We start from the raw sequence: 18,195 nt of genomic DNA on the forward strand, positions 1-18,195 counted from the left end.
CGCGGCGGCGGGTCCATTTCTAACCCGGCCGCATGGGCCACAGGGGTTGGTGCCCTGGCCTTTTCCAGGCGGCAGGCGGACCAGGATGGCGTCGTCTCGTCCGCCTACAGCGACCTCGTCTCATCGCTCGCCACACGCTACGGCTAGATATGATCACACGCTGACGCTGCGACGCGCGACGAGCTACCAACCTGGTACGGTGCGCGAGCTCATCCGAATTCATCTGCGTCTCTAAAGTTGTCTTTGCGTTTGCTTCAACATAATGCCAATCAATCATGCGCTGCATGCATCAGCCTGGTGTTTAGCGTAGCGAAGCTGACCGAAGCACATAGTATTGATCGATCTGCTCCTCGTGCTCCACCAGTTTCCGACGGCAACGGCCAACGGGAGTACGGGACTTTAGCTCTATTTGAAGAATCAAAGGCACTCGTGCTTTTGACGCGCTCAATCTCATCAAGCAGCCTGATTGTTTGGCTGTGGCTTGTCGTAAACGATCGTAAATTTTTAGCCGGAATAGTATTTTTCTCTCACATAAACCAGCCAGCGGTACTTCTTCACGAACCAGCAACGATATGAATCAGCCAACCGAACGGGCTGAGATCGTCCGAGAGTGAAATCTTTCCGTGCTGCATGTGTGCGCTGCATGGCAAGCGGCTGCATCGTTCTGTTTGAAATCTGCGTGTTCATGTTGTACGCACGTCTCCTTTTTGAGGTTCGTGGAGGCGCACCAACAATGTGTTCAGAAATTCAGAACTGGAAGCGGATATGCAGATCTCAGCATTGAAGCGCAAAAGCAAGGAAAGAAAATAATAACAAAGCTCACGACAATTTCACTGGTGTAGATTTGGACGATAAGCCGGGCGCGGCCACCACGTGGATGGCCCTACTAAAGTTAGCTGCCCGGACATCACGATTCACCAGAATGAATTGACCAAGAACCGGTCTTAGACTCTCCAACAACCGCGGTCCAAAATATAAGACTTATTCATTTTTTTGGTAGCACTATAGACAAAGGATTCAATATTTATTTTTGGTCTTCTCTAACAACAAGACCCAAAAAATACATCTTTCTGCAAATGGGTCTCTAGAAGAGAGGATACTCAGATTTATGTTATACCTCTCTCAGCACCTAAAATAGATCGTCCATATAGATACTGTGTAGGAGGCTATAGGTATTGTGTTGGAAACCCATTTTGAATTATAAGTACGTAGAGCAGAAATGCTCTTTGGGCCATTCCTTGTTCTGGCATTGGAGATGGATGGATGGATCGAAATGCTTTCGGTATTTCAGAAATTCATCATTCGGATGCTGTTGTCAGGCTCACCTATGCCCTCAGACTCTTCCGATGCGTCTAATTCAGGATTGAGTTTTTCCTTGCCAGAGGACGAGCATTCCACTTATATATATAGTCTTCAATAGCTAAGGAAAATAAGAGTACAGTGTACAAAGTTTTTTAAAAAGATCCATCATAAAACTAAAAACTAAGAAGGAAGAATTATCTTGCTGTACATTTATTTATACGATCAAAGGACATTTTACATATATATGGGTATGCCAATGCTCCCACATCTACTATGTTTTCTTCTTTCTCCCTCTCTATCTGCACTCCCTCGAGATCAAATCTACTGTCCTTGCCCACCTTTATCGCTACCCACCATCCATTACAACAGCGTTGTCGCAACCCATCCTTCCCTAACCTCTGCATTCTTTTTTTTTTACCTTCTCAACCTTTTTTCTCACTATGTTACCCTACCACCACCGCTTCGATCACCATCTTGGCCGTTGGCGACCTCACCGTCCCACCTCCTACTATCGTCGCCTCCACCCTAATGGCAATTTTGGAGGGAGGGGGGGGGGGGGGGGTGCCCCTCGCCCCGGTTGTCGACTCTTTCCATTCGGTTGTCTTCCGCCACCTCGCTCGTCACTCATTAATTGAACACAGAATTTACATCAAACAAAAATAGTAAAATATGGTCTAATAAGATATATTTGCCCCTACTAAAAGAATAAATGTGCCTGGGTCGACGCTGGCGGCAAAGTGGGCGGCCCGGGCAGTTTTCAATGCGTCCAGGAAATCGAGGTGGGCCTCGAGCACGAGGTTGTGGAGCACGAGGAAAAAGAGGCCCAGCGAAACGCATGCTGCGTTGAGCAGCCCAGCACGTCGAATCGAGCGTTGGTCAGCGACATCGGACGGACAGCGAATCGTGTGCGCGGAGCGCAAGAAACACTCTTTAGTGCCGTGTAGATTAAGCGGAAACTTTTAGATCATGGTGCAAATTTGAGTTGTACCTGGACAAAACATTAGAGTCAATTTACTTGACAGATTTACCCCGTATTCAGGTGATCATGCCACCAACACAACAGGCAATGTTTGGAAGTGAAGTTACAACTGGAAATCGTGTCGCCAAGACGTGTATTTAGTTCCAAGTGTTCACAGTCAGTTTTCAATAGCGTTGTTCAGGTGCAACGTAACACGAGTAGTCAACTACAAACAACGGTTTCCTCAGTCTCAACTCTTGAGCAAAAGAACAGGTGAGCAACTCACCAGCAGCACAAGTCGCAAGACAATTTCGCAGCATCCATGACATGATATTACGATGATATGATCCATATTGCTCGATCAAACCAACTTACAAATGAGGAAAAATGCATCCTAAAACAAATAAGAACTGTTTTGCTCATGTAATCAGTTCCCCCAGGACAGGAGGTGCACCTTGACGTCGCACGACCTGGACACCACCTTGGCGTCGGCGGCGAGCCTGTCGACCGCCACGGTGCAGTGCGCCCGCACCGGCACGGCCCACGTCCTGACCTTGCCGAGCTGCAGGCGCACGGGCACCTCGACGTCCACGTCGAACGGCACCGACCGGAGCCGCTCGGCCGCGGCCATCTGCCCCCGCACGCGCTGCGAGAACCGTATCCGGGACCCCTTCGCCTTAGCCACGAACACCGTCACGTTCCGGGGCCCCTGGTAGAACGCCGGCCACGCGCCGTCGGCCAGGAGCACGCCGTCGTACGACACGGAGACGCGGCCTCCCTCGTAGCGCACGCCGATCCTGCCGTTGGGGTTGTCGGCGCGCACGGTCGCGTCGAACCCCGGCGAGAACACTCCCGGGGACGAGGAGGCGTCGTTGCCGAGCCCGGCGAGGCCGGACACGGCGAGCGCCTGGACCGTGTACGCCGGCCGCTTCGGCCTGAGGACGAGGTACGCGACGCCGGCGAGGGCCGCGGCGAGGACGGCGAGCGCGACGGCCCCCGCGAGCAGGCACGCGCAGACGCGGACGCAGGAGCGGCCGCGGCGGCGCTTGGCGCGGCGGGTGTAGTGGTCGAAGAGGCGCGCGTTCTCGGGCGGCGGGACGCGGAAGACCTTGTCCTTGGGCACCTGCACCACGTACGTGCCGGGCTGCGACGGCGGGGGAGGATGCTGCGGGACGGGTTTCTCGAAGTGGAAGCTGTAGAGCGGGCTGGAGGAGGGGTCGGACACGGACTGGTTCATCTCGCCGGAGAAGTCGGAGCTGGAGGACGCCGGGTGGACACGGCCGTGGCCGTGCCCGTGCCCGTGTCCATTCTCGTGCATCATCGGCTGCTCCTCGAGGCGCTCGTGCGAATCAATCTGCATGCAATGCACACGCGCGCGGGGTTATAATGAGGCCATAATGATCACTCAACGGTGTGAAACTGTGAATCCGTTGTTGTTGTTGTTGTTGTTTGAAGAAAAAGATCTAAAGCATGCCGTGTTCTGCAGTAGTAACGAGAATTTGGAATGCCATGTGCTGGTTGCAACAAATTGATCGTTTCAAGTCCCAGGGTAAACTCTCCAGAACCCAGATAAGATAAACTCTCCTACCGCCATTTCGCCTTTTGGAAGAAAGTTTTACACGTCACAACTCACAAGAACCACCAACTGCTACAGATCACGAGCGAAGCACCTAGGACAGACATCATTGACGACGCAACTGGCAGCTCTTGCCTGTCGCCGTCGACAAAATCCGGTGCGAGAGACTACAAACTGATGTGTGCGACGAGAAAACCTTGGCTCATCACGCGCAAACGAACGCAGAGGGCAAATCAATCCAAAGATGAGAGCGAATGAGACGTGTACCTTGCCCGCCTGACTACTAGTGCTCGTCGTTGCCGATGCCTCTTCTCGAGGTTGCCCGGTGTAGTGTCTTGGGGATTCAGAGTGGCGCGCGGCCGGCCTCGACGCGGGAAGCGGCGGACGTGCGAGGAGGTAAAGCTGGTGAATAACTGGGGCTGAGCAGGTGTGGACGGGGAGACGGAGACGGGAGAGGCGGCAAAGGTCTGGGGGCGAAGGGGGCGGACTTTATACGATGCGCGGGCACGGGGGGCCAGGCGACGCGATCGCCGACCGATCGGTTGCGGTGCTAGTGTTTTCCAGGGAAAGAAGAGTTGGAACCGTGTCGTGCGCGGCGACAGGTTTAAGGAAAACGAAGGAACCGGCCTGGACTGATCTGATCTGGGAGCCATCGGCACTGGGCTGGGCGCACGCACGGCAGGCCACGCGTGTTCACAACCATCGTCCAATGGCAGGCTTATCCGTTTGACGGTAACTCGGCTCCTCCTCAAGCTAGACGACAGACCTACAAAAAGTATTCGTACTAGTGGCTGAATAGCTTCACAGTGAAGGTATGCCCACGGTAGCACCGTAGCATACCAATCTGCAAGCTGACAAGCTGTAGCCTGCTCGTTGGCAAGCGTTTCGGGCGGCTGCTGGCCACGGCCAGCTGCTACACAGCTCAGAACGCGCCTGACAGTGGACCACGCGGGTCAAGGATCAGACTGCTACACGTAACCAAGCGATGCGGTGAAATTTTTGCATTTTGGTCTCTTTTCAAAACATTTTTTACAAAAAGACCTATACCAAAACGTTTGCTGAAAATAGACCATTTTTAGGCGTCTTAGAACATGACGCCAAGGTATGAGAGTCGGCGTCGACTGACACGACGCCGAGGTCTTGCCACGTTACGGACGACCCCGGTCGACGGCGACACGGTGGCGTATGGGGTCCGACACGTCGGCGTTGTGTCAGCCAACGCCACCGGCCCAACCTCGACGCGGTGGGACTACACGCCGAGCTATTGGCACCATCCGGCGCGCGGCCCAGGCGGCCAACAACGCTTCGTGGCCCAATAGCTCGACGCGGGGTCCCTTAACGCCGAGCCACCAGACTCGGCGCGGCCCGACTCAACGCCGAGGTCTGGACTCTTGAAGCCGCGCCGCGGCCCCCTTCTTCTTCCTCCCTCCATTCTGAAAGCGCCGGCTCTGCTCTCTTCGTCTCCCCCACGCCCCTACGAAACCCTAACCCCCAAATGCGACCCTAGGTGCCTGGATCTCGTCTCCCGAAGCTTCCTCGAGGTAATGGTCCATCTTCTCCTCCAATCTATCCGCGTAGATGTGCTTGCATTGTCTCTAATCATGTGGAATCATGGGTGTATGGTGTTTTGGTATATGTGTATTTGCATTTGCAAAATGTATGACTTAGGTTGATTGAGTGCATTGTTGTTTAACTGTTTTATGTGCTGAACATGTTAGGTTAGTTTGGTTTCTAGTTATTTTGGTCATTAGGATTCTTTGTTTATTGTAGGTGTCATTAGGGTTAGTTATTTGTTGGTCATTAGGGTTAGTATGTATTTTAGTTATTTGTTGGAAATTAGATTTCAATTTTTTATGACTAGAAATGATTATGTTGTTGGGGTTGAAAAAGATGAAATGATATATTTTAGTTTCTACTTATTGGATTGAAACTCGCATGATATATTAATATGTGACACTACTTGTTGTGTGATGGCTGTAGATGGATAAATTAGTGAGGTTGCATCATGGAGGCCGTATTGTTAGAACAAGAGATGATAATTTGGAATTTCTGGACATGTGTGAGGAGTTGTTGATTTTTTCTGAAACACCATCTTTGATCCAGTTAGTGGAGCGAGTGAAGGTTAAGTTAGGCTGGAATGAAGGAGACGTGCATGTTCAGTTTGAAGGTGTCATAGATGTTGGGTCGTCGAATGGTCCTCGGATCAAGCGGTTGCTCAAAATTACAAGCGAGTCTGAATGGAATGATTGCAAGGCAGTTGTATTGGCCTCAGAAGTGTGATCTTTAGATTTAGTAGTAAGTAAGGAGTCCGGCTTAGGAAATGATAACTTCGAAGCATGCCCATCTTTCCCCGCTCACATAGGTTATGGTCCTTTGTCTGAAGAAGAAATACTTGTCACACAACTAGGCTACGGTGGTGGTGAAGTGTTTGGATCGCTCGAGCGTGATGGAGGTTGGTTTGAGGGCGGTGGAGATGAGGAGGAGAATGCGGTTGTCGATGGTGAGGGCAATCATGATAGTGATGAAGAGGATGATGATTATGTAATTGGTGATGCAAAAGAAGGTTTGGACGACGCTAGCGGAGACTTTTCTATTGAGGATGAGCTTAGCGACGAAGATGATCTTAGTGGTGAAGAATACTTTGGTGATGCTAGGGCTACGAACCGTTTTGACATGGAGATAGCTAAAGATGATGAATCCTTCGTAGAGGAGATAGCCGAATACTCTGATGACGATCGCCCTGTTGGTCGTCTCAATTATAGGGAAATAGAGATATTATCTAGGGCCTTGCCTTGGAGAGATCCACTAGTTGGTGATTTCGAGGACCTTAGCCATGGTCACAGGGCAGTAGCTGATGGTGGGCCAAGTGATACAACAGTGCCTGATGTTAGCGGTTGCCTCATCATACGGAAGGGCATATTGTTTGCTACCATGGATGAGTTGAAAACATGGTTGCAAGAGTACTCCATTGTACACAACCGATCTTTTAGGGTCATCAATTCATTCAAGGAGAAGAGATACACTATTGCTTGTGAAGAACAACAGTGTGGTTGGAGAGTATGTGCTAGGAAGAGGAAGGCAGGCAAATGGAAGATTACCTCAATGAAGCAACCACATGTTTGTGCCACTGATGAGGCAGAAGAGAACCATCTGCAGCTCAATTCTAGGTTCATTGCAAGGCAGTTATGCCCCATGGTGAAGCATATGCCAACCATTACGGTGTCCGCGTTGGTTGAGATCATCTTCTAATGGTACAATTACTATGTCAAGTATGGAAAAGCATGAGGGCAAAGCAGCGTGCACTGGAAATAATATTTGGAAATTGGAAAGAAGCTTATGAGCGCCTCCCTATAATGTTGAACGCAATGAGGGCTATAAATCCTGGGATGCACTTCGAGTATTTACCTAAGGAGGGTGAAACAAGGAATGGTAGCCAGGTATTTGGAAGGGCCTTTTGGGCGTTCGAGCAGAGCATCGAAGCATTTAAGCATTGCAGGCCTGTCGTCTCAATTGACGGGACCTTTCTTACAGGGAAATTTGAAGGCACAATGCTTGTTTGTATTGGGACAGATGCAGAAGACCAGCTTGTGCCATTTGCCTTTGCGATTGTTCGGAAGGAGGACACGGATAGTTGGTTTGGTTTCTCAGGCTAGTAAGACAAGTGGTAATTGGTCTGGGACGTGATGTTTGTGTGATATCCGATAGGCATGCTGGCATTCTGAATGCCGTAGAACAAGAGATTCCTGGTTACGGCCAAATATATCACCGGTGGTGCACCAGACACCTTGCTCAGAATCTTATAAGGCGTGATCACACAAAGGACAACTTCAAATTATTTGAGGAGGTTTGCAGGCAGCAAGAGGTTCAATTATTTAAAGACAAGCTAGATGCCCTGAAGTTAGCCACAAATGTTGATGGCAGGCAATTCTTGAGCGAGTTGATGGCGTCGAAGGATAAGTGGTCACTTGCATATGACACCGGAGGTTGGAGATGGGGCTTCATGACTAGTAACATGGCAGAGATGTTCAATAGCCTTCTAAGAGGTTGTCGTGGTCTGCCTGTGACTGCTATTGCCTCATTCACCTTCTATAAGTTGAATGCTTGGTTCGTTTCGAGAAAGAAGCATGCGAGGTCTCTATGGACAGCAGACAAAGCTTGGCCACTTTTAGCATCTCAGGAACTAGCTTTCTCAAAGAAAAAGTCTAAACGACAGAAGGGTTCATGTTTCGATCCAATCAACCATGGATATGAGATTCTAGAGGGTGGTGGAACTAACATTGGTGGTGAAGACCGGGGTGCTCGAAAACATAAAGTAGTGATCAATGAGAACAAGTGTACGTGTGGAAAACCGACCATATACCATAGGCCTTGCTCCCACATGATTACAGTCTGTCGCCTTAGACGTGTTGACGCTGAGGTCCCTCTCCGTATGGCTACGGAGTTCTCTTTGAGGAACCTAATGAGCACCTGGAATCCTCAGTTCAAGCCATTTCTTGACGAGAGTCAATGGCCTACTTATGATGGCCCCAAGTATGTGGCTGATCTAGGTTTACTCTGGAAGAGTAGAGGACCTAGGCGGCGGAAGCAGTTTAGGATGGACATGGACCGAGCCACGAAAGGTAGATCAACCACGAGTAAGGTTGGGACACATTTTGTAGAGGACACCCAAAAGAGTCGTTGCTCTGGTTGCCATAAGACGGGCCACAATAAGAGAAAATGTCCTGAACTACTTAGATAATAGGTATCCACCAAGCTAGCTACTTGAATTGCTTTGTGTAATAGTGCATTGGTTTACTTTTGTTTTTTTATTGTTATGTTACTTCGTACCACATATACATGCTTTAACTTATACTAATGCTTTGGCATTCCTTATGTTGCAGGATGGATCGGTTCCCCCTTCTTGATCCAAGGTTCGATAAGCACCACCGGGCTCGGAGGATCGAGAACGGAGAGGTATATTCAATAATTCGTATGAAACAATGCATTGTTCATCTTTTGCTCTATAGTCCATGCTCTTTATAAAGTGACATGAACTAATACTTTTTCATGCTTGTCTTTTTTTTGCAGGTTTTGAATGTGCTGAGGACAATGACACATGAGGCCTCTACGACCATGGTCTACGACAAGAGGTACACGCCCCTCCTAAAGCTGGCAAACCTTGCTACCGTTGCTCATGTTTGTCATCGAGGCACGCCACCTTTCAACCCAGCGGCGCTGACGGCGTTGATAGATCGGTGGCGTCCGGAGACACACAGCTTTCACCTACCGTGTGGGGAGATGACGGTCACTCTCGAGGATGTTGCCATGATCCTTGGAGTCAAAATCCAAGGATTCCCAGTGACAGGAGACATGAAGTCTGAAGGATGGCAGCAGCGGGTTGAGCACTTCTTGGGACGTCCCCTAGCGGCAGTTGAGGCTGGCAAGAAACGGCGCAGCAGTGGGGTGTCCCTGAGGTGGCTTCGTCAGCAGTTTCGGGAGTGCCCACCCAACGTAGACGCACAGACCGTGACATACTACTGTTGGGCCTATGTCCTGCACATGTTTGGTACGGTTCTCTTCCCTGACGGCACTGGAGACACGGCGTCCTAGATGTACATCCCGTGCCTTTGGAACTGGGAGGATGCCGGCAATAGGAGTTGGGGCTCAGCTATACTTGCCTTCCTGTACCGTCAGCTTTGCGAGGCTTGCCGCTGTCCTAGAGGCGCGCACGCTATAATGTCAGGGTGCATCACACTGTTGCAGGTAATAAAGCAAAGTTGTACAAGTTTCCACTACAATTCAATGTTTTTTCTTAACAAAAGTGATTAACATGCAAGTTTCCACTCTTTTTTGTAGATTTGGATGTGGGAAAGGCTTCTAGTTGGGAGACCGCATTAGCTTGATCCCCCACAACCTTGGTTTCCTCAAGGAGACGCAGTTGTCGCCCCTACCGTGGCACACCTCTACGAGCGAGCCCATAGAACTTACCACGTGTCACGCCACGCGTACATCAGCTTCACCAACGAGCTAGACACCCTTTTGCCACAGCATGTAAGTTTCCCACCCTTTTGGCCTAATCGAGGATATGTGCACAAATTGAGAGTCGACTAGTTGATGACGACGTTGTGTACAGGTTGAATGGCGCCCATATCGGCGGAGGCAAGTCACGGATCTCAACTTGAGCTCCTTGTGCATGGTAGATGAGGACGTCTGGACGATGAGGACCCCCCTTATTTGTTTCTATGCAGTGGAGTACCATCTCCCTCACCGTGTAGCACAGTAGTTTGGTAGGCTACAACCTTCTCTGCCCAAGGATTTCTCCACCGGTTGGCAGCTCCACAAGTACGTAACATGCAATATTTTGTTCGTTTCACATGAATGAATCATTGAGTAGGCCTTCATATTGCCGCTATGGTGTAAAATTTGCAGGTTCAGCAGACAAAAAAAGAAGAAGATCACCAACTGGCAGCTGGAGCACCAGCGCTACATTGATGAGTGGATGTTGATGGAGCAGAACAACATGGGCATCCACGCCATCCATCGTGACAAGGCATTCGATGATTACCTTGTTTGGCTTGGTCAACGAACAAGGCTTCAATTGAGGCCTGCTTGGACAGAGCAAGACATTGCTGACATTGCGAGCGAGGATGAGGGCAACAACCCATATGACCAAGCTACCCGAGAAGGCAGGCAAGTTAAGATCGCCCCTGCGTTAGCCAGAGCTGTAAGTGATACAACTATTTCCATCTCTAAGGTCTTTACTGTGATGGAGACTTAAATTCTTGTTTTTGTTGCATAGAGCACGGAGATAATGAGGACAGTGGCCGAGCAAGGAAGGGCATTGATGATTCCTGTGGGCGATCCTGATGAGGCCTCCATGTTACGATAGTACATTCAGGTAGTCTCCTATCATTCAGTTGATGTTACATCTTTATATAGTTTTGCGACCAACCCCACTTACTAATAGTGCTTTTAAAATGCAGCGTGCCATGCATCACCTCCGAAAGGTAGCTACACGCCTTGGATGTAGACGTGCCCTGGATATGGCAGTCCCACAACAGCTTGGTGCTGGACCTTCTACTGCACATGTTGGAGGGACTTCATCTTCACATGGTCCTTATGATGATAAAGGAGAACACCAGGGAGAAGATGATGAAGGACAGGGAGAGTACTATGAGCATGAGTATGATGAGATTGGCATGTCCCAGCTTGAAGATGCACCCCAAGGAACTCAAGGCCCCTCCGGTTCTAGACGTCCACAGAGGACGCTCAGACCAGTGGACAGGTACACTCCAGGTACCTATCCGTTTGGGAGGGGAAAGCGTTATGCTCACCGTCCACGTTAAGGTACATCTTTTGATATGGTAATCATGATACTTGGCTCAGATTTTAGCAAACACCAAATAGCTATGTGAAGGTAGTCTCATTAATGGTTTCTAACTTAGCTCAATATCCGCTAAAAGTTGTGAAAATGGACTACTATAGGAAAAAAGAGAGACAAGGAGAAAATGATGGAGCATTAGACAAGGAGCGAGCTAAAAGATCCAAAGACTTCATATGCTATATTTTATGCATGGACTATGTATGCATTGGACCTTATGTAATGCACTATGTATGGACCTTGTACTATGTTTGGACTATGTTGGATGATTGATGAAGCATATGTATGGACTATGTATGGATGTTGAATGTGTTGGACTATGTTGGATGTTGAATGTGTTGGACCTTATGTATGTATGGATGTTGAATGAATGTGTATGTCGGTGTGGTCATTTGTTATGTGAAATTCTGTATGCTCATGTATTCTGTCATGTATTCTGTGTATTATGTGTTATGTGTATGCTCAGTTCATTGTTTTTTGGTGAACCCAGGAGCTCGGCGTCAATTGAACACACGCCAAGGGTGGGAACCTCAGCGTTTAGTCAGTTGACGCCGACCCCTGGTGCATACTAGAATCCTTTGCCTCGAAGCGACGAGGTGCCCAAGCTTGGCGTTCCGTAAATTGACGCCGAGCCATTAATCTCGGCGTGAAAATATTAAACGCCGAGGTAGGCGTGTAATATGACCGACGACTCCCATGGCCCAAACGTCAGCGTGGCTCGACTCGGCGCCTAGCTGTCCGATCTCGGCATGGGTCATGGTGATCCAAACCCTAGGGTTGGCGTGGGCCGACTCGACGCTGAGCCTCAGCCCAACACTTCACGTAAACGGCCAAGCCAAACCCTAGGGTTGGCGTGGGCCGAATCAACGCCATGGTCATCTACCTCGGCGTCGTCCGACTTGACGCCGAGCCTATAAATCATAAGAGTATGCACCTTTGGTATAGGTTGAAATCCTATTTACATGATTCAAATGAAAAATCTTTCTCAACGATTCCTCTTCTACTAACACGAGTTATACTAATAAGAGTAGACATGCTATATTTATGTTTGTTCCTGCAGGAAAAACCGAAGGTTGGTTCGATTTCAATCCCCTATTTTTAGAGAGAGACAAATCTTTTTTCAGTTTGGGAATCAACCATAGTACATGAAACTTAGAGATAGGTAAACTGCAATTTATGAAATAGCGAATGCACAACGATTACACTCACATCAAAACTAACAATGGCATGTCGCAAACTAAACCTAGCATGCCTTAGGGGATTGAAAGAAACAAGTGATACAGACGTTGCAAAGGTACTACGATTACACACTCACATGAAAACTAACAATGGCATGTTGCAAACTAAACCTAGCATGCCTTAGGAGATTGAAAAGAACAACTCATACAAGCATTCCACATTCGGATTGACTAACAAAGGTTGGTCCTAATAATGCTCCCACATCTTGAACTGAGTTGCGCCTTTCCCATAGTATCTTCCAGTTGATGGCGGCGGTGGCGGTGGCGGTGGAGAAGGAGGCCCGTGCTTCTTATGGTACGAGCACTGGCAGTACAGATTATTGCATAGTGCCTCCTCTGCATCATTGCTGTTGTCGTCGTCCGACTTGTCCCTGTTACCACTTCCAGGGCCATACTCTAGGTCAAAGATGCGTCCCTATAGATATGTGATATACTATTGATGGGGATAGATAGGAGGAGGGTCGACCCATCTAGTGAAGCCACAGTTATCTGGACAGCTTGAATCCTGAAAACCCATCTACCAATAAGTACTACTACAAACCAAATGCAAATCTAAAAAAGGAGAGAGTTCAAAGAAAATACAAATCCTCGCGGGCATCTGAAGAAACAACGGCCTCCACCGTCACAGTCATTGTACATCTGCACAACGCAATCCAAACCGTGGCGGCATTTTGGCCAATCTTCAATGCGCTTGTCGTATGATCTAAGAGGTCTCTCATGGGTGAAGTCACTCTTCCTCTCCAAAGGAAATTCCTCTATTAGTTCTTCAAAAGAATCAGGACCCAGAGAACCCTCCCACACAATCGGAGGTCCCTTCCTCACCCCCTTTCCTCTCCCTCCGCCGAAACCCTTTCCACTCGAGGAACCTCCGCTCGACATTTGCTAAAACTAAACCAGAAAACAAGTTGTGTGGATGTGGAGCAAGACATGGAGCACTATATATAGAGATGAAGGCAGGTTCACCATGAATGCTACTTGACAAAAAACTTGTGTGCGTACTCATTTATTGAATCTGCAAAGGCTAGATGCTTCATCTGAAAAGCCTACATCCATGACTGGTCATTTCATCTAAAAAGGCTACACCTGTGTTTTGTCACTTCATCTAAATGCAGTACATCACTCTGATATTAATTCATTGCGTATACGGATACAACAGTAAACGAATCTAGGCTTTTCAGTAAGTTTTCAAATAGACTTTTCATTGACTGCAACTGTACTTGTAGCCCTTTCAGTAACTGCAACAGCACAAGTAGCATTTTCAGTGATACAAACAGTAGCACTACAGTCCTAGGATAGTTAACGAAGTACAGGGCATAAGACCATCTGAAATAAAAGCATAGTGCATTACAACTCGCCATGTACGCAGCAACACGCCTCCTTTCCTCCTCTTCCTTATGCTCCTTTTCTATAGCCTCTTGTCTGTGTCTCTGCTCAAACCTCTCTTTAACCTCCGCATCCCACTCCTTCAGGCCTTATAGATGCTGCTTGTCTGACTCCTTGATCTCAGTGTCAATCCACTGCTCAAAGTCACACAGTGGTGGAACGGTCTGCAAGAAAAACAAATTGTTACAAAACAAATAAATAAGCAATACTTAATATCACAAGAAAATTAATTAACACACAATAAAAATTCCTCACAATCGATGCACGGCGCTGTTGCTTTGTAGGTTTTCATGCATAATTGGGACACATTCAGTATCTCTGTCTATATGTTTTGTCATCTTCAGAGATGTCTACCTTGCAAGGATCACCACAAAAGCACATGGGTCGAGGAACACCTTCAGGGAGAGGCTTTAGGTCGTAGGGATTTATCCTCTGGCGACCATAGCTACAATTGAAAGAATTTAGTCATATTAACGGAGAACCAAACCTAAACCTAGGGTTTTCTATTTGTTGCATAAATAATGAATAAACATTGGGATTACCTTGGAATACGAGCTTTACCACGCCTTGGCATCCTAACATTACGTAGAAAAAATCAATTCAAAGTACCTTGCAACGAATGTAAAGCTACTAACACTAAATCACCATACCTCCCAAATAAGCTTTTCATTACAAACCCTAAGCAAATTTGAATCTCAACAAACACAAAATTTAACTCAATGATTATAAACCAGAACATATACAACAACAACAACAACAACCATACATTTGGGTCATTCAATCATTTGAACCACCATACATTGCACGAATGACATGAACATGAACCAAACCTATAATGCCAAGTTCAAAAAAAAAAACACAAACAACCGAATCTAAATGGATGAAATGAAATAAGGGAAAGAGGAGTACCTTGGCAAAACGTTCTAGTCATAAAAAATTAAAATCTAATGACCAACAAATAACTAAAATACATACTAACCCTAATGACCAACAAATAACTAACCCTAATGACATCTACAATAAACAAAGAACCATAATGACAAAAATAACTAGAAACCAAACTAACCTAACATGTTCAGCACATAAAACAGTTAAACAACAATTCACTCAATCAACCTAAGCCATATATTTTGCAAATGCAAATACACATATACCAAAACACCATACACCCATAATTCCACATGATTAGAGACAATGCAAGCACATCTACGCGGATAGATTGGAGGAGGAGAGGGACCATTATCTCGAGGAAGCTTCGGGAGACGAGATCCGGGCACCTAGGGTCGCATTTGGGGGTTAGGGTTTCGTGGGGGCGTGGGGGAGATGAAGGGAGCAGAGCCGGCGCTTTCAGAATGGAGGGAGGAAGAAGAAGGGGGCCGCGGCGCGGCTTTAAGAGTCCAGACCTCGGCGTTGAGTCGGGCCGCGCCGAGTCTGGTGGCTCGGCGTTAAGGGACCCCGCGCCGAGCTATTGGGCCACGAAGCGTTGTTGGGCCGCCTGGGCTGCACGCCGAATGGTGCCAATAGCTCGGCGTGTAGTCCCACCGCGCCGAGGTTGGGCCGGTGGCGTTGGCTGACACAACGCCGACGTGTCGGACCCCATGCGCCACCGTGTCGCCGTCGACCAGGGTCGTCCGTGACGTGGCAAGACCTCGGCGTCGTGTCAGTCGACGCCGACCATAATACCTTGGCGTCATGTTCTAAGACGCCTAAAAATGATCTATTTTCAGCAAACGTTTTGGCATAGGTCTTTTTGTAAAAAATGTTTTCAAAAGGGACCAAAATGCAAAAATTTCACAGCGATGTGCTGGCTTCATTTATGCTGCGGTTAACACGTAGCCGATCATAGGAGAGCGAGTTCTTTATATTATGATTATGACTATGATTGCAGTCAAATATTCCTGCTGTACGAAGTGTTCAGGTCAGGTGCCCCAGGAATGTTCGCACCAGCGGCCAAGGCCGCGAGTAATGCGCCCCACGCTCGCGCGGCCGGCAGCCGGCGAGGCGGCGAGGCCTGCGCCCGTGCGTCGGCATCGGCACGTCTCGTCGTGCTGGTCCACGATGCCAACCCAGAGATAAACCAGTTCATTATGTCAAGATAATTGCCCAAGCAATCATATATAGATGCAGCAGATAGTATATTAGTATCATGGACCCTCACATTTTTCATCTTGTTCTGCACTCAAATGCCGTAACTTGCAGGTAACTGAAATCATTGCTTAAGCAGTGGTATTGTGTGGATTCTATGGTGAATGTGACAAAATAGACCGACCAATAGATGATCTCTAGATCGATCGTGTGCACATTCTGTGTACACGGTTTAAATTCATCACTGGTAACAAAAGCATGAACCATCAAAACATAATGTCACAAATTGTGCCACGGCGGAATACAGTACAAAATAATGTGTAGGAAATAACAGGACATGATACATGAAATGGATAACAAAATTCAGAGATGACTCGATGAGAAACAGGTAGACCCTGATATGGACGCCGTGCCTGCTGCAGTGCTGTTGCGTGATCAGTATCACTGTATCACCCAATAGCTGCCTAATACTAGGAAAAAGGTAACAAAGCAGGACATGACACTCTCAATGAAACCATGGCATCTTCTTAAAAAAAAATGAAACCATGGCATCTCCTCCATGGAAAATGCCCACTACTCCGTTCTTTTAGAACACACTATGCTTTTTTTCTAAAAAAAGATCATATGCATAAGTACAATGCATAGTCCGCAGACAATTTTTCCATGGCTGATTTATATATTACTGTCTTTCTATGAAAAATGAAAATCACTTATTTAAGATGATGAGATCAGTGAACTTTACATATAGCTGAAGGAGAGCACTAGAGAACCCTTCCTCAATTCCTGGAGGAGCAGCCACGGGAGACCTCTCCATGGTGTGTGAAGCCTACATGAGACTAATTCTGCAGTTTTGCGAGCATAATTTCAGCTATGCACGCCTTGTCCGTGAGATTGTTCAATGAAAATTGTAATAAAGCTGCTCAACTGATGAATTCTCAGGAAAAAAAATCCGGTCAATTGAATTTTGGAGAGATAAAAACAAGTTGCTCAATTAATTTTTTTGGGTGATTTTTGGAGGGATAAATACTGCCCAATTAGGCATGGGATAGTTCGAGTATGATGTAAGCCTTATTTCCTGCACGAAATGCAGGAAAATGAAAGAATACCCTACTCTATACTGCGCTTCTCTTGTTTTCCTATTTTATCTTACAAGGATGGGAACGGTTCAGATTCTACATGTTTGGGCTTCAGAACTCCGGAGAACTACTTAGTTTGGTGAAATGATCCCAAAAATACTGTTAGAAATCTCGAAACAGGTCCAGATTCTGCATGTTTGGGCTTCAGGTTGGAAATCATTTCAGAACAATACTACATGACAAAGTACCCAAAAAATACACTGTGTTGTCTCAAAGATTACATACAACCCTTATTGCTATCTGATATTGGTGCCATTCAGAGTAAACCAACTGTAATGATGCACACTAAAGATGTTGAACAATCCTAGCATTTTATCCATACCTTATTGAGATCATTTTTTAATATCCTGGACCAACTTTTACCACTGCATTTTTTAAAATCATCCTGTGTCCAATCATAAGGTACGTTCCCAATAACAGCATGTGCTTATGCTGAAATTTGGATTATACTGATGCTTATGCTGAAATGTTGTGAGAGGAAAACACTGTTCCATGGCTGAAAAGTAGCTCAAGCGAACAGGGTGAAGTATCTAATGGGAAATGTTTAAAGTGCAACCATCGAGTACAACTCAATTACAACGCAACCACTTGGTCATCATGCAGGGAATTCTCTTGCTAATTACTCATTGTACCTCGTGCAGTGGACACTTAAATAAGTACAGAGACATCTCCCGCAACTAACCCAGCTAAACATTTCAATCCAATGGAAGAATATTAGAGGTGTGTTGACTGCAAAAGGAATGGGGAAAGTTCTAACAGCATTTCCAAAGAACTGCAGAGATGCGCTATATGCACAGTTGCACTCATGATCAACACAGCATACGAAAGGCGGATACTACGAGATGAAAAAAAAATCAGGAGTGTCTTGTACAAATATGTATAGGACTAACTCTTAACATAGCTTGTGTGAGGTAAAAACAAAGCAAATATCTTACACTGCTAACTTTTTTTTGGGGGGGGGGGGGGGGGGGGGGGTTAGGGCAGGGTTTCTTCACAAATTATGCAATACATGCAGCTGATTCCTGCTGTCAAGCTAACTAGGACTGCACGCAATTATTTTACCTGTTGACAACTGATTCCTGCTGTCAAGCTAACTAGGACTGCACACAATTATTTTACCTGTTGACAAACTTGATTGTGAAGTGCAGTAACAAGAG

General features: G+C 47.2%; 1 protein-coding gene across 1 annotated transcript; it reads right to left on the reverse strand.

Moving 5' to 3' along the window:
• Nucleotides 1-2,541: 2,541 nt before the first annotated feature.
• On the reverse strand, nucleotides 2,542-4,211 carry LOC136453124 (NDR1/HIN1-like protein 13). Its single transcript, XM_066453698.1, has 2 exons — nucleotides 4,104-4,211; nucleotides 2,542-3,614 (listed from the first exon to the last, which is right to left on the reverse strand). Exon 2 carries the CDS (start codon nucleotides 3,579-3,581, stop codon nucleotides 2,688-2,690), a length of 894 nt encoding a protein of 297 aa, XP_066309795.1. The 5' UTR covers nucleotides 3,582-3,614; nucleotides 4,104-4,211; the 3' UTR covers nucleotides 2,542-2,687.
• Between the last annotated feature and the right edge of the window lie 13,984 nt (nucleotides 4,212-18,195).

Source organism: Miscanthus floridulus, chromosome 5, assembly GCF_019320115.1.
Source record: "Miscanthus floridulus cultivar M001 chromosome 5, ASM1932011v1, whole genome shotgun sequence".
Lineage (NCBI taxonomy): Eukaryota > Viridiplantae > Streptophyta > Magnoliopsida > Poales > Poaceae > Miscanthus > Miscanthus floridulus.

Excerpts from the sequence above, each read along its gene's own strand:
- LOC136453124 (XM_066453698.1), bottom strand. The coding sequence starts at position 3,581 with ATGATGCACGAGAATGGACACGGGCACGGGCACGGCCACGGCCGTGTC.